Here is a 17,295-nt window from a genome sequence, read left to right as displayed (position 1 = left end):
ATTAGGTGTTTTTGAAAGTCAAACAAATGTTTAAAGTTTACCACAGTATTCAACAAAAGCAGCTGCAATTCAGTTTCTTTACAAATGCGAAATACTGCAGGACCGAGTCTTATGCAAGCCAACACTTGAGTGTAGTTATTTAATAGCATCTGATGGCTGCAGTGCAGTGAATACAGTGTTCAAAAGCAGAGACCTGTCTGAGAGCTCAGAGAAATCCAGCAAAAACAGCCTCAAAGCGGACGTTCGCTCTCTGAAAGCAGGCTTCAAAGTCCACAGGCCGTGTTCAGTGCAGGCTCTGCAGTTCCTGAAATATAGATTTCATCGCCTATGGGATCCTGCCTACCATTTCTCACATTATGCACTTCTCTGAAGCATGGCCTTGGTTGTTTCAGCAACTTTCGGTCAGATTATTGTCTGCAGTACAATGTTTATTTTAAGATATTGTTATTATTCAATACTTACAAGTGATTATTGGCAGGGCTTGGCATTAACTTTTTTGATCACCAGCCACTGTGGTTAGTAGTTTTCCAACGTTAGCCACTAAGCATTTTGACTAGCCACAATTTCGTTGTTGGGTAAAAAATATTTTATATGCTTAAATTACTTGATTTAGATTTTGCTATGTCCACATGCCGCCTCATTCATTTCATTTTTTTGTGTAGTGTATGAGCTTGCTCAACGAGCATGAGCAAATGATTCATGGTTTCATAGTGTCACGTTACAATTAGTTTTTATTTCACTTGACCTTTCAGAGCTCAAAATTAAGGATTTACCAAATTTATCTCTAAACATACCAAAAATAAAGAAATAATTATTTTTAGCCACAAATTTTAAATGTGTCAAAACAAGCAAAATATTAATGTATACTTTTTATTTAACAAAACATTTATTTCCAAAAATAATTACTGTCATGTATCTAAAAGTAGTCTGTTCTGGCTAAAGTTCTCAGATCACCAGTTAACTACACATAAAAGATAAGTTAATCTCCCATTAAGGCAATGCTATTGTACAAAATTATATACATACATATACACACACATATACTTCAAATAAATTTAGTTAACTCATAATTACTTACTACTAATTACCAAAAATGAATCCATTAATGAACAATAATTTGTATTTATAGGGCACAGCAAACTTTCCCATTCAGTGACAGTCAACACTATAATAATTACTTTAAATTGAGAATTAATTAATCTAATAAAATATGTAATTGTTATAAATCAATGCTGTGAAGTCTGAGGCAACGTCAGTAGCCTGACGCTAATTGTTCCTGCAAATTATCCAATTAGGTTGAGGTCTTCAGGGCAGTGGTGCAGTAAACTAAACAGAAATGTCATGAGGAGTGACCATAAATGTACAGTTCAGTTAAATGAGATCAGAATTATGTTGTTCGTTAGTAGAGTCAAAGGCCTCGTCCTCATCTTAATATTACTCCACATTTTTCTTCACTTCATTTAATGGCAGACAGCTTATTTTCTCATTGCGGAGCGTTTCTCCAAAGCAAACAAAATAATTACAAAATTAATCTGTATCTCCTGCATGTTTAGCAGCAGCTGCAAATGTCATCATTAATGACAATAAACTGCGCCTGAGAGAAGTCTCATATTTTCTTCTTATAGTGGGTTAGAAGTCTGGAAGCGTGTAAATAAAACCAAATCACATAAATCAAGTAACAAAGGGCTTTATGAGTTTTTAAGCTCTTTGATTAATCAGTCTAAATCAGGCAAACCGTGGTTCACAGATGCAAATTCAGTGGCTGATTTAAAAATACTCAAAAGAATCATTCATTTGTTGTAGTTTCTCTGTTGTTTGTTGTCGCATCAACAAAATGACGGATACATTGATGCAATAAAAGTTGTGTACACAACAAGAAGAAAATTTTTAGTATTATTTATTTCTATAGTAGTAAACAAGACATGTAATTGGAAGAACATATTCAGTGTATGTGTGTGTTTTTACATGAAATGTTTTTAATCCTTTACTGGTCATTGAATGCAATAGATTAATAGATGAAATTCTTGACCGGAAAAGGAAACATATTTTGCAAAAAGAAACATATTTTTTTGTATTTTTGTCTCTTTTCCTTTTAATTAAACAATTGTATTTGTATTGCTAAAAGGTGATATATTAACCCAACTTCTTCTCGAGTGTGATATGTTTTGCATTCAAATGAAGCAGTTTTGTGGAAGTAGATGAAGCTTGCCCAAATTAACTAGAGCTCTGCAGCGAAACTTCCTGTGAGCACATAATTAGCACTTGAGCAGTTTTGTGCTTTTACGTTGTGCAGAGAATTAGTAGAAAAAGAGGAAGTATGTATGGGTGCGGCCATGGGAGGACTGGAGAATGATTGACATGTGACAAATTTCATTAAACTCCACCTGTTAATATCAGCTTCGTATAAAAGCGTGAATCAGGAAATGAAATTTGTGTTTACCTCCTGAATGTAACTGTTGCATTGCATTGAGGATAACAGAATCCTGTGAATCGAATTATTCATATGCAATAAATTGCTAATAAGTTAAACCTTGAAGAAAAACCTCTCTAGACCTTTTCATATTGAACACGTATGGAATTGATAAATTATTCCAACAACATCCACCAAGCTTCCTATGCTTACTAATGGAAAAAAAAAACTTTAATAAATACAGTCAAAATGGAAATGTTATTACTAATTAAAAGAGTAGTTTTCTATGCATTTATATTTTAAGCTGTAATTGACAAATTATTATTCCGGAGTTTAGTATTTTTGTTGAATTTTCAGCAGTCATTACTTCATATATTGGTGTCACATGATCCTTCAGATGTAATACTAATAAAATGTTTTTGTTTTGTTTTTTGTGCAAGAAACATTTCTAACACTATTAGTGTGTGGTTTCATATTTTCAATGGAAATTGTAAACTTTTAAAAGTAATGCATTACAATATTGATTTACTCCCCAAAAAGTAATTAATCCCCCTTATGTAAAAATTAATATCTTTTTAATATTTTTTAATAAACAAATATCCAGAGTTATTCAGTTACTAGAGCAGTACAATGTCAGTTTCCTCTTACTGAGTGTGTGATTCAACGTTACTTTTAATTTAGAAATGTACTTTTTAAAAGCTAATTACCTAAGCTAATAAGTAAGTAAAGAAAGTAACTAAAAAAAGTAACAAAAAAAAAATCTAATATTATTATTTTCTTAAGTAATGCTTTTTTTTTTACTTGTTACTTTAAAACATTCATATTATTTAACGCGCATTACTTATAATGCATTATCCTCAACACTGGTGATGCCATACAAAAGTGCCAAACTCTATTTCTGGTGAGCCGCAACCCTGTAAGGTTTAGTTTCAACCCTGCTCCAACAATCTTAAGCTGCGGTCACACTGCACATTTCACCTTACAGACTTCCATTCATACGCACACGAATGTGACAGACTGGAAAAGCAAGTTAGTTTGACAAGTTTCGCAGTTTGCTGCATTACAAATTTCAAGCTTGGTGAACTCTGATCTGCAAAATCGCATCATGTAACTACATGGAACCAGTGAAAGATTAAAACATGTCCTCTTTGTACAGAAATTTAAAATATATAGCAATCGCTTGCTTTTTTTTATGTCTAATCATCTTGTTTAATCCCGTCCCTTTTCGCAGCGGCTTACGACATACATTTTAGATGCTTAAGCGTGACAGTGACTTTACCTATTTTAGGACTTAATTAGTTTGATTAGGTGTGTTTAATTAGGGTTCGAAATAAACTGTGCAGAGCTGCGGTCCTCCTGGAACCGAGTTTGACACCAGTGCCATTATAGTGTCATTACAGTGCCACCAGTGCCAGTGTAGAATATTTTTTGGTTTCCCAAAAGAACATCCTAAAAAGGTTCTTGAAAGAACCATTCTTTTCATAGAGTGAAAATTTCATAATCTTAAAGAAACTTTTCCCACAATAAAAAAACATTTTTAGAATTGAAAAGTTTCAATAGATGGTATTTCTTTATGGAACCATCAATAGCAATAAAGAACTTATTATAGTAAGTATGATTAAATTCCAATGAAAGCATTAACATAAACTACCCGGCAAAAGTCTTGTCGTCGATCCCAGTTGTGAGGGCAACATATAATAACTTGACTTCTAGTTGATCATTTGGAAAAGTGTCAGAAGGTAGATTTTTCTGATGAATCATCTGATGAACAGAATCCCAATTATCACAAATACTGCAGAAGACCTATTGGAACCCACATGGACTTAAGATTTGCACAGAAATCAGTCATGTTTGGTGAAGGAAAAATCATGGTTTGGGGCAATTCAGTATGGGGGCATTCAAGAGATCTGCAAAGTGGATGGCAACATCAACAGCCTGAGGTATCAAGACATTTGTGCTGCATTACATTACAAACCACAGGAAATGGCAAATTTTCAGCAGAATATCACTCCTTCTCATTCTTCAGCTTCAACATCAAAATTGCTGATAGCAAAGAAGATCAAGGTGCTTCAGGATTGGCCAGCCCAGTCACCAGAGATGAACATTATTGAGCATGTCTGGGATAAGATGAAGGAGGCATTGAAGATGAATTTAAAGAATCTTGATGAACTCTGGGATTTCTGCAAGAACGCTTTCTTTGCCATTCCAGATGACTTTATTAATCAGTTATTTGAGTTATTGCAGAGATGTATGGATGCAGTCCTCCAAACTCATGGGAGTCATACACTATATTCATTCTTTTTTCACTGCACCATGACATATACTCTAGACTGTACATTATTTTTCTAAAGTGATAAGACTTTTGTCTAAGCAAAGTCAGACTGTACTGTCCTAATGAAATAATTCAAAACCAAGGTTTGATCATATTTTATTTTGGTAAAATAAGAGTAATCTAGAGGCCTTTACCTTTCATATTTGCCACTTCTGATACCAAATGATCAACTAGAAGTCAAGTTATTATTTGTTGTTCCTAAAACTTGGATAGGCGACAAGACTTTTGTAAGGTAGTGTAAAATCCAAATTTATGCAATGTCATTTCACAATCAACTTATGTCTATCATTTCCAGTCAAACTTCATATCAATCCCGGAAAAGCAGCAGATATCAGTTACGGTAATGCCAGAGGCAAAAACCCATTTGTGTGTTCCCAAAAGAAAAATCATTCCTCCATTATTTATCAAATGGAGAAAATCCTGAAAGCTTGGGTGGGAACGAGATTTATCTGGCATGCGGAGTAAGGGAGTGGCGACAAATAAAAGTGCCCTGATCTCTGCCACACAAGTGGGGCTGCTGTAATGTGACGCGTGCGGATCCACAGTGACCCACTCATCTGTCTGACACCACCATTACGCTGTCACAGAGCTGCACTCCAGCTAATGGAGAGCCTATATTAATCATTAGCCCTCGTAATAAATGCCACTCTGCTTTTGACCATGATTGGAGTTCGGAGGACAGGACATAAATCGATAGCAATTTTACATGACATACATTCAAGTTTTATATGAGCTGAGCTTTTTAAAGATGCAAGATACAGTAACCTGGTGTTTTCGGATGCAGGTCAGAGACTGGCTGATTTACGGGACGACGAGTACAGTACATAAAAATCTAGGAGTCATTCTATTTAACAGTATTATATATTTATGAGCTTTTAGGCTTTTATGAAGCAGAGCCATAAAGGCATCAAGTGGATGTATCTTCCACTCTGTTTTGGTCATAATGTCTTCGCTTTAAATGTTGAGTGAATAAATTCAAACTTGGGGAAAAATAAACAGATCAAATGCAGACTACAGATTTTGGACAAAGCAGATGTGAACGTCAACAGCATTCAAGAATCTAAGAAAAGACTTTTAGAAGTGCGTAATGGGACCTTTAGATGAAAATATAGTCATTTATTATGATGGCTTGAGAGGGCCAACATACTGATATACTACATATCCTTATTATTCTTCCGTCTTCTTCTTCTAAGACTAATTTCTATGCATCTCCTCCTAGACCATTCATACTAGAACCACCAAACCTCCAAACTGGTCTGATTCAGGTTGCTAAATCTTTTCCAACTGATCTGGCTTACAGTTTTATGAAAACTGACCTGGAAAATTCGAAAAATTCCAATTGACTAAACATTGGACCAAACTTTGTTACCTCACTTTGTGCCAAACTGTCATACAGACTAAAGGTTTGGGCTCATTTAACTCAGACTACCAATCTGCCAATCAATGATGACCTTTTTTACTTGCTATCCACACCCTAGCAACCACTTACGGCACCCTATCAACTGTCCCATAGACTTGCATTATAAAAAATTTGCTATTGACTTTACATTGGTCATACTAACAACATACTAGCAATATACTAATCCATACTAGAAACATACTAACAAACATACTAATCATACTAGCAACATGCTAGTTTATACTAGAAACATGCTAGCAACATGCTAATTCATTCTAGAACCATGGTAATTTATGTTAGCAACTGCCTAGCAACCAAAACAAATAGCAACATGTTATCAACAACCTAGCAATGCCTTAGCAACCACTTAGCAACAGCTTAGCAACCACTCAGAACACCATAACAACTGCCTAGCGACCACTCAGAACACCTTAGCAACAATCTAGCAACATCTTAGCAATGCCTTAGCAACCGCTTACCAACCACTCAGAGCACCTTAGCAACCACCTAGCAACATCTTAGCAACCACCTAGCAAGCCTTAGCAACCACTTACCAACCACTCTGAATACCTTAGCAACCACCTAGCAAAGCCTTTGCAACGACCTAGCAACCACTCAAAACAGCCTAGCAACAGCCAACTAACACCTTAGCAACCACCTAGAACACCCTAGTAAAGTCTTAGCAACCAATCAGAACAACCAAGCAATCACCTAGCAATGCCTTAGCAACCACTCATTGGTCCAACTAGCAACCCCTCAGAATATCCTAGCAACCACCAAGCAACAACTTAACAACTAATTGGAACACTCAATCAATGCCTTAGCAACTGCCGAGCAACGCCTAAAACAGTAGAAACACACTAGCAACGCCCTAGCAGTCACACAGAACATCCTAGCAACTGCCTATCAACACCTTAGAAACCACTCAGACCACACTAGCAACACCCTAACAACTGCCTAGCAAGAAGTATGCCAATCCATACTAGAAACCTGGTAATCTATATGTATTTATCTCTCTATGCCAACCACTTCAAACTTTTTAAAATGGAATTCAATTACTTAATTTTATGGCTACTTCAAACTTTCAAACGAGGCTTTCTCACGCCACCACAAAGTTTGTCAACGAACTTTACTTTTCTAGTTGATTATATTGTCTGAGCTTCTGTCATGTAAATTACATATAAAACTAGAAAAGTTAAGTTCATAGACAAACTTTATGGTGGCTTGCAAAAGCCTCGTTTGAAAGTTTTAAGTGGCTACAAAATTAAGTAATTGAAGTATATTTTAAGAAGATTAAAACAGCTGGCATAAAGATATAACTATATATAGGTTAGCATGCTTCTAGTATGGATTGGCATGTTTCTAGTTAGGCATTTGACAGGAGGTTCTGCATGATTGCTAAGGTGTTGCTAAGTGGTTGCTATGATATTCTGAATGGTTGCTAGGGTGTTCTGAGTGGTTGCTTAGGAGTTGGCATGCAATTGAGGTGAATTTGAGTCAGTTTGTACAAGTGAGCTGCATTTAAAAGTATTTTAGCACATTTTTTAAAGTGCCAACTCACTGACCCATAATGAGTCTGGTATGAAGCCATGTTATTATAACCTCCTTGAATCTTCAAGACTAAACAATGTGGAACACTTGTCCTTAGGAAAACACACAGATCCTCTTTCAGACCACCAACCAAACCCCCACAAACTACAGCCCAGGGCACATGGCATTTCCCTGACATTTGCTATGGTGTGGACAGTTGGTGAATGTTTTGGCGGCACTAACAAATGTCAACCAACCAAAAAAAAGTCAATCAGAAGGACAAAGCTGTTCACATACTGTTGAGATCTGAGGTACAGAAATAGATTTCACAACTTAGCATTTAGGGCGACACAATGGCTCAGTGGTTAGCACTGTCACCTTAAAGCAAGAAGGTCACTGGTTCGAGTCCTGGCAGGGTCAGTTAGTTTTTCTGTGTGGAGTTTGCATGTTCTCACGGTGTTGCCATGGGTTTCCTCTGGGTGCTCCGGTTTCCCTCACACAACTAAATTGACAGTAGTGTATGTGTGTAAATGTCAGAGTGTATGGGCTTTTCCCATTACTGGGTTGCAGCTGGAAGAGCATCTGTTGTATAAAACATATCCTGGATAAGTTGGAGGTTCATTTCGCTGTGGCAACCCCTGATAAATAAGGACCAAGCCGAAGGAAAATGATGGAAAGAATGAATGAACTTAGCGTTTATCTTCAGTGACAACAATGGAGGACAAAAAATACTCTAAACATCCAACAACAGCCAAATTGGTTGGTTATTATAAAGACAAAAATAAACACATGCCCCATGGAAATGACTAAACGAGACTTTATTTCAGGCCTAAAAAAGGGAGACACATGTCCCGTAGAGGACTTGTAAGTAGTACAGACGTCTGTTGCTATAAATAGTGACTGTAAGTCAAAGACCTGGTCCCAGAGAGGGAAAATTGGCAACAGATGAGGACAGCTCAAACTGGGACATCATTTGGCCAAAAAGTGACAGGCAGGTCCTCCTCTAGGTTAAATAAAACCTTGAAGCAGAGTTATAGTCAAAAAGCAGCTCTACAGTCAATCCATGGATTTATATATTGATTCTCAATGCAACATGCTGTCTATCAGGAGTTCTTCCAGTTTTGCTCTATTTTATGCTCTTTATTCCAGCGTCAAGGTCTTGGTGTTTGTATTGAAGCTTCATGTTAGCTTCCCCTTAGCTCAGAGCTTTGCACAAAGGAAAATGTCTCCAGAAACAATCAAACAGAGTGCAGCGTGAAGTTTCAATCAAACAGACGGGGTGAGAGAGTCATTTAGCACTTGCTTACGCAGTTCACGTTAGGACAAAGATTTAAGTGCTTGGCGTGTTTATCCATTCTGCTCAGGTGAGAAAAAGAGTTGGTTAAGATGTTGTGATTTTAGCTGCTGTTGGACTTTATAGTGACACCCAGTGTGCGAATTATACATTGACGATCAGGGGGCTCAACTTTTTTGATTAATTGGTGTAATACAGGCTTCAGTTATTAATATATTTATTGGTTATTAAATCTAGTTTATTAATACAACATATTTAGGTTTGAGGGATATTTATTGTATTCAGTATCCTCTGATTAGCTCTTTCAGCTATTTCTGTAGGTCAAACTATACAAACTCTATCTAATTTGACTTTACTTTCAGGCTATACACTTATTTCATGAATAAAGGGTCGTGTGAACACTTTTGATGGTTCAGACTGTTGAATGAATTTTTTCTTGCATAAACTGGTGAGATTTTGCATTCACAATGGTATGAACCTTTATAGGGGTGGTCAAATGTATATTTAAAACGTCTATTATTTTAATTATTAACATTATTTTTATTTAAAAACAGATCAGAGTGAGGCTGCATGGTGGCGCAGTGGGTAGAACGTTCATACGTTCATCTCACAGCAAGAAGGTCGCTGGTTACAGCCTTGGCTGGGTCAGTTGGTGTTTGTGTGTGGAGTTTGCATGATCTCCCCGCGTTTGCATGGGTTTCCTCTGGGTGCTTTAGTTTCCCCCACAGTACAAAGACATGTGGAACAGGTGAATTTGGGTAGGCTAAATTGTCTGTAATGAATGAGTGTGAATGAGTGTGTATGGATGTTTCCTAGAGATGGGTTGCAGCAGGAAATGCATCCGCTGCGTAAAACATATGCTAGATAAGTTGGTGGTTCATTCCGCTGTGGCGACCCCTGATTAATAAAGGAACTAAGCTGAAAAGAAAATGAATAAATGAAAGAATAAACAAATAAACGCTTGCTCTGATCATAAAAGTATCATAACGCAATCCACATTCGTCTTATTCTTCAGTAGATCCATAAATAATGTATTCTATACACTGATCGTTTATAAGTACTAAGCTATATATAACTGTAAGTCTCCGAATGGAAAAGTTATAATTAAAGTCCTGTCATTTTAAAGATTTTCCACAATTTAAGCAGAATTAGGTTAAAGAGAACTTAATTAGGCATAGTCCTAGTGAGCATCACGTGAGCCATTACAGAACACACTTCCCTTTTTATCATTTCATATTATTATGAAATTTTTATTTTGGTCCTGCTAACAAATTTTTAAAAAGCTAAAAAAAAAAAAAAAAAAAAAAAGTGAACAATATTAATTATCATTATTAATAGCCTATTATTATTTTTTAGGCCTACAGCTTGGAAACAGTTATACAGCAATCATGCAAACCAGTGCTGCTCAGCAAAGGTTAACTTTGCTAAGCATCTAAGCACTAACTGATCAAATGACAGAGTATGTCAACTTGGTTTATATATAATTAAATAATTATTAAAAGTCTGGGTGCTGGTCTGCAGAGGACTGTTATTTTGAGGGTGACGTCACAAGCTCAGATTCGGTTGACCAATCAGAGGAAAATGGGTGTTTCAGAATATAATGAATTTTATATAATGAAGTTGTCTATCCGTTTTCCTACCCTTAATTAAAAAAAAAACTAAAATCGAGCAAAAATCTTTTTTTTTTTTTTTTCTGAGCAAAAGAAAAAAGAAAAAAAAATGTCAGTTTTCTTAAAAGTCCTTTTTTGGTTTAAAAACGGATATGGGATGGAAAGAAGACACCCTGATTCACAATAAAGCCAACACTATCTAACTGTTTGATTTAGTAGCTAATTTGTATGAATGTGTACGAGCTTATTTGAACAATTTAGTACGATAAATGCTCATCCTCCAATGATGGTTGGGTTTAGGGGTGGGGTTTAGCATCATGCTTTCTTTAAAAAAAATCCAAAGCAAACACAGGTAAACCTGAACATATAAATATATATATACATGTATATATATATATATATATATATATATATATATATATATACACATGTATATATATATATATATATATATATATATATATATATATAGAGAGAGAGAGAGAGAGAGAGAGAGAGAGAGAGAGAGAGAGAGAACATGCCACTTTCAGTTGCTCCAGACATCAATGCATCTGCCATCTTGTTATAGTCAGCAATTTGTCATTTAAAAATTTCTCATATAGTCAGACCAATTTTTCTCCCCAAATCAGATCTTTAGGTAGACCATTCACACTAGTACTAATGATCATATCGGACTTGTGTGTCCAGACATAGCTAATCAAATTTGCATCAGTTGCTTTCTTAAAATCCATAAATATGCGCACTTATGTGATGAGGCTTTAGAAATGGACAAAGGGAAAATGGAGATGAACTGCTGTCCAAATAAGCACCCTGCCAAGTCACAGTGCAAAACTGAGAATGATAATTTCTTGAGTAACATCTGACATTATCATTGTGGTGCATTAATAGTAAACAAACTGATAGTAATTCAATGTTGAGGTGCCAGATCTTCCACACTGTGACACCAAAACATTGTTTAGGTTTAAATAAAAGGTGTTAGTGTGCTGTTCAAACACATTCTGGATATAATTGCGATACACAAAACTGAACATTACATTCCCCCACAATGTTCATCCTCTATATGAAAAAAAAAAAAAAAACACGCACACACAAAACAACTTTATCCTTTCATAGCATCCAGGGAGTCTTGAAGAAATTGCATTGTTTTACAACCTTTTATATGTGTGAATATATTGGTTTGTGGTTATAAATATTAACTCATTATTTTCTCTCAAGTGTTCACAATCATGTTGTTCACCAAAATTAGCAGAGGGTTATTGTGGCCCATAGAGACATGTAATGCTAGTCACCTACAGTAGCCTGTACGACTAGACAGCTAAAGGAAGATGCAGCCCTGTACAGGAAATGAGGTCAATATAAAATCCCGCCATACAACAAAGAGTTTCATTCATCATTCAATACCATCATACATTGCCAGATAGGATGTAATAAAGCCTGTCTCTGCCACAAGAAAAAAGGGATCAGTGGAGCAGAGTGGACCCCCAATAGCCACACAGTCTTACATACATACTTAATAAAACACAGAAATTACCCTATAAACCGAATGCCTATGTATTATTTATGTGGAAAATAACGAAATGTATTGTTATGTAGTTTTGTATTGCATTGTAGGCTTATATGCAGGTGTGTAACGTTAATGTTTATTAAACCTCTAACAATAAATCATGTTTCGATGAAAAAAGGCTAACGTTAATTAAACTTTCTGAGTCAGCCTTTGTTGAGAGAAAGATGGAGAGTCAAATCCTATTACACAAAAACTGTGAATCTTCATCCACGAGAGTCGAAAACTGGAGGATGTTATTCATTTCATGTCCACGACGACCACCTAGTGGAGTAGGCTACCATTTTAGAAGCGCATGTTAGCGTCTGCCATTTTGACCCTTGTCGTCTGCCGTACTGAAAGCGTCCATAGCAGCCAGGGAGCTGTTGACAACGAGGAACCATTAAATGACAGATATTTAAGCACAGCGCGGATCGTTTGCTGTGATTTAAATGCTTTTCTGTCCGGTAATGGTGCGAAAATGACCTCTAACAATCCAGCTGTATTTCTCCTCATGGTTAATGGACAAATCGAATCAGCCGATGTGAGTTAACATCGATTTTTAGAGCTCGTGTTAATGTGTGTGCAAAGCCTGTAATTAATGAGGGTAAAGTAACTACTTACACACCGTATTTTGTTTGAAGTTTCCAGAATATGATGATCTATACTGCAAGTATTGTTTTGTTTATGGACACGACTGGGCGCCCACATCAGTGAGTGACGTCAGCTTTCATTTTCTTCCCTAACAACGAAAAGTAACGTTAGTATTTTTACGTTACATATTTATATGCCTTTCTCCCATAGATGAGGTTAACTGTCATATTTATACTGGGTCTTTAAGCGTTTTTTAGTTGCTATTGCTCTCTCTCTCTCCTTGAGGGACTAAAGTTTTGTTTTTGTAACGTTATATTAATTTTCCTCTTTTCTCCATAATCTGAAGGGTTTGGAAGAAGGAATTTCTCAAATAACATCAAAAGGTCGTCTGTCTCAGAGTTTGGTGTGGAATTTCCCATTGGACATCACATTTAAAAGCACTAATCCGTTTGGCTGTAAGTGAACCTCGTACTGTTGAGGCGGGAATATTAGTCTTAAAATTTGACTCGATGTTGTAATGCAGCCAAATTAACATTAATTATAGACTTACCACATAATATGTCCAACTGCTTGTTAACACATCTACTCGGCCACCTCAATTGCAGCAACTCAATGCTTTCAGACATGTAGACATGGTCAAGATGAGCAGCTAAAGTTCAAACCAAATATTGCAATGTGGATGATGGGTAATTTAAAGTGATAGTTCACCCAAAACTGAAAATTCTGTCATCGTTTACTCACCCTTCAGAACAAAGGTCTTAACCTTAACTCTTGGAGGGCCGCAGCTCTGCACAGTTTCGCTCCAATCCTGATCAAACACATGCAACTAATCAAGGTGTTCAAGACTCTTTTAAACACCTTGACTATTTGGATCACCTGTGTTTGAGGAGGCTTTAGCAAAACTGAGCAGAGCTGCGGCCCTCCAGGAATTGAGTTTGAGACATGCTTCATGAGAAAGCTGGAAATCTGTAACCATTGACTTCCATATTATTTGTTTTGTCCTAAATGGAGGTCAGTGGTTACAGGTTTTCAGCTTTCTTCTATTTATCCTTTTTAAAGTTCAACAGAAAAAAGAAACTCGTAAAGAATTGCCACCATTGTCCCATTAGAACAGTCCCTTTAAGGCAGGCAATGTCCAAACTCGCTCCTGGAGGGCCAGTGTTCTGCATATTTTAGTTCCTATCCTAATAAAACACAACTGAACCAGCAAATCAAGCTCTTTCTAGGTCTACTATAAACTTCCAGGCAGGTGTGTTGAATTAAGTTGGAGGTAAACTATGTTGGACACCGGCCCTTGAGGACCGAGTTTGGACACCCCTGATAATGCATTTCTGAAATGAACAGTGTCCAATCATTTACTAGCAAGATGTACTTAAAAGTGGCTGATGAATGTTTGCATTTTCAATGTCAATCAATCAGTTTACCTTCTTTTCCAGGGCCTCAGATTGTAGTGAGTGTGTATGGCCCTGACACATTTGGAAATGATGTTGTTAGAGGTTATGGAGCCGTGCACATCCCGTTCACACCTGGAAAGTGAGTCACTTTGATTGTGGCATCATAACCTGACAAGCATTTGAAATTTGTTACATCATCAGTTACATGTGAATGCTCTCTTTCTTCCAGACACACAAAGACCATTCCCATGTTTGTTCCAGAGTCTACGTCAAGACTGCAGAAGTTCACCAGGTTCACCAACACATTTCTTAATAATAATATTAAAACTGGCGACAAGGTGGTTCAGTGGTTAGCAATATTGCTTCACAGCAAGTAGGTCGCTGAGTCAAGTCCTGGCTGGGTCAGTTGGCATTTTTGTGTGGTGTTTGTATGTTCTGCCTGTGTTTGTATGGGTTTCCCCCACAGTCCAAAGGTATAGGTGAATTGAATAAGCTAAATTGGCAGTAGTGTATGTGTGTGAATGTGAGTGTATAGGTGTTTCCCCAGTACTGGGTTGCATCTGGAAGGGTGTCCGCTGTTTAAAACATATGCTGGATAATTCTGTGGTTAATTCCACTGTGGCAACCCCTGATGAATAAAGGCACTAAGCTGAAGGCAAATTAATGAATGAATAATACTCAAATTGAACTTCTACTAAGATACTTTCTTCAATGTCTTTACTGGTCTAATTTAGCCAAATTATGCTTCAGTTCAGGCGTGTGACCTAAAATGAGTGAAGTACACCAAAAAAAAAATGTATTTCTTCATTAACTCACACTCGAGGTTCTAAACCATTATGAAAATATGTTGAACAATGCTAGATATCATTAACTGTTTCCATCTGCAGATGCATATCACATATTTGCGCAAAATCGTCACTTATTGATAAAATGGCACCACAAATAAAACAATGTGGGTCTTTTTTCTTATACAATACATTACTTGAAACAGTAAATGCAGGATAGCTTTAGGTATGAGACTGCTTATTGGGAGATCAAGACAGCTCTGGGTGATAATAATACTGAACCACTGTTACAACAGACTTCGGCAAAGACATTTTAGAATGACCAAAACAACATTTTAGTATTTTACAATGTGTTCGGTCCACTTATGGCACCAAATTTAAATCACCTGATCTGTTAAAACAAAATCACATGACTTTTATTGTGCGTGTGCTTGAATTTGTTTGGTAAATTTGTTTCAATCATAGTCTATGCACACTTTTTCTTAGCAGATAAAAAGTTTATGCTCAGTTGTGCTCATAAGTTTTATTTTTTTGCACATTTTCAAAATCAAAATGAATGTGGGTTTTGGCATTTCTATTACACAATTTCGTAATGCAATCATCCAAAACATGCGTAAAAATAGGTGGATGGAAATATGTAGCGACGGACATCCATAGCGAGAACAAATTCTCTGGAGGTCAGTGGTTGTTTTTCCCTCTCAATATTCATTCATTCATTCATTTTCTTTTCGGCTTAGTCCCTTCACTAATCTGGGGTCGCCACAGCAGAATGAACTGCCAACTTATCCAGCACGTTTTTATACAGCGGATGCCCTTCCAGCCGCAACCCAACACTGGGAAATCCCCCAATATTCTTAGGTGTACTTTTCCTTGTGATTAAATGAAGAAAAATAAGTAAATGTATTATAATGGGTGAACTATCCCTTTACATTTCCTGCTGTCGTCGTGACTTGATCTAACAGCATTAGATTGAGTTCAGTTTGATCACTTCAAATGTGCAGTTACACAACTGGAAAACATATCAGTGATTGTCTTTGCTTCTGGCGTGTTATGTTTGTTTTATACTTAGCTGGCTGATGGGAAGGCGTCCAGAATTCACAGATCCCAAGGTTGTTGCTCAAGGAGAGGGAAGAGAAGGTAAGATTCAAAAAACCTCAGATTTCTTTTTAAACATTTAAAAAAAAACTTTCAACATTCTACTGTAATGATTAGTCTGAAGCAGTGTGGTGCTCTTCCAGTGACGAGGGTACGCTCTCAGGGTTTTGTGACTCTACAATTCAACATTGTGACTAAGGACATGAAGAAGCTGGGATATGACACTACATCTATAGAGCATTCACCTGCAGGACTTACAAGAGCATCTCAACAGCCCTGATAATCGCCTTCCCCATTCTTTTTTTGTTGTATGTCTTCTTTATATCTTTGTAATGTTCATTTTCGGTCCCATTTTATATCAAGTACTTAACTTAATATGTACCAGTAGGTCATTAAAAAGTACTTTTACATTGTGCATACTTTACATTGTGCTTGTACTTAATTAAATACCTGCATGTCATTAATCTGAAATTAATTTCTGTAATTACACTGTTGACCATGCCCTTACACTTTAATCCACCCTTAAATCTACCCATACACCCAAACGTGTCCCTAACACTATGCATATCCCAGCTCAAGTGTTCTGCAATACATTATGAACACATTAAGCACATTGTATTTATTTTTAGATGTAAGTACATATTAGTTAAGAACACTTGATATAAAGTGGGACCTAATTTTTTATTAAAGTGATCTTGTGAGTTTCTTAAATGTGTTTAATAATTAGCCTTGTACTTACTTTGCTGATGAAGTATGATTCTAATCGGTGGGTTTGTCTATTTTCTCTTCAACTCATGTTCACGTTGGGTCAAGGTTATTACAGTTGACCAAAATTACAAAACATTTTTATTACTTGAAAATGAGTTTTAGCTTATTAAATAAAGAGAAGGGAGAAAAAGAGTAATGATTTCAGCTATAAGACAAGGCTGCATTAGTAATTTTCATGTAACTTGTGTCCTAAAATGAAAAAAAGACAATCATGAACCAATAAAAAAGGAAACAGTTGAAAAACATAATTACGTTATTTACCATAAATGTTAATTTCAAGACTAAAAGAACAGCATTTCTTATTTAAATTGATGTGCAAAACAAAACATGAAATGTCAGTATCCAATTAAAAATGAATGAAAATAATACATAAAACTACACTTTTACCGTGCACCTATTTTACCCCTTTTTTAGATTTAAGATAAGTCTTTTGTGTCTCGAGAATATGTCTGTAAAGTTTCAGCTTAAAACACCCATCAGATTATTTATTATACCTTTCAGAAGCTTGTAATTTTCAGCTATGAGCTCTAGCTGTTTTTGTACC

General features: G+C 36.2%; 2 protein-coding genes across 4 annotated transcripts in view; one reads left to right on the top strand and one right to left on the bottom strand.

Annotated features, from left to right (window-relative positions):
* Positions 1-13,533, bottom strand: part of cacna1ha (calcium channel, voltage-dependent, T type, alpha 1H subunit a) — a 260,158-nt gene extending 246,625 nt beyond the window's left edge. Inside the window, exons 1-2 of one of the 3 annotated variants that reach the window (XM_073944890.1) lie at positions 13,451-13,533; positions 13,260-13,358 (exon numbers count right to left, since the gene is read on the bottom strand). The gene's annotated coding sequence lies outside the window, so the exon portion shown is untranslated. Of the gene's footprint in view, positions 1-13,259; positions 13,414-13,450 lie in introns of those variants that run through there. The other 2 variants (XM_073944887.1, XM_073944884.1) reach the window with 2 other exon arrangements.
* Positions 12,466-16,994, top strand: b9d1 (B9 protein domain 1). Its single transcript, NM_001024373.1, is given in 7 exon segments — positions 12,466-12,659; positions 12,760-12,828; positions 13,056-13,164; positions 14,146-14,242; positions 14,333-14,395; positions 15,958-16,025; positions 16,127-16,994. Coding segments are annotated over 7 exon segments (606 nt in total). The 5' UTR covers positions 12,466-12,596; the 3' UTR covers positions 16,264-16,994.
* The last annotated feature ends 301 nt before the right edge of the window (positions 16,995-17,295 follow it).

Source organism: Danio rerio, chromosome 3, assembly GCF_049306965.1.
Source record: "Danio rerio strain Tuebingen ecotype United States chromosome 3, GRCz12tu, whole genome shotgun sequence".
Taxonomy (NCBI): Eukaryota; Metazoa; Chordata; class Actinopteri; order Cypriniformes; family Danionidae; genus Danio; species Danio rerio.
This window is presented reverse-complemented; position numbering and strand designations above follow the sequence as displayed.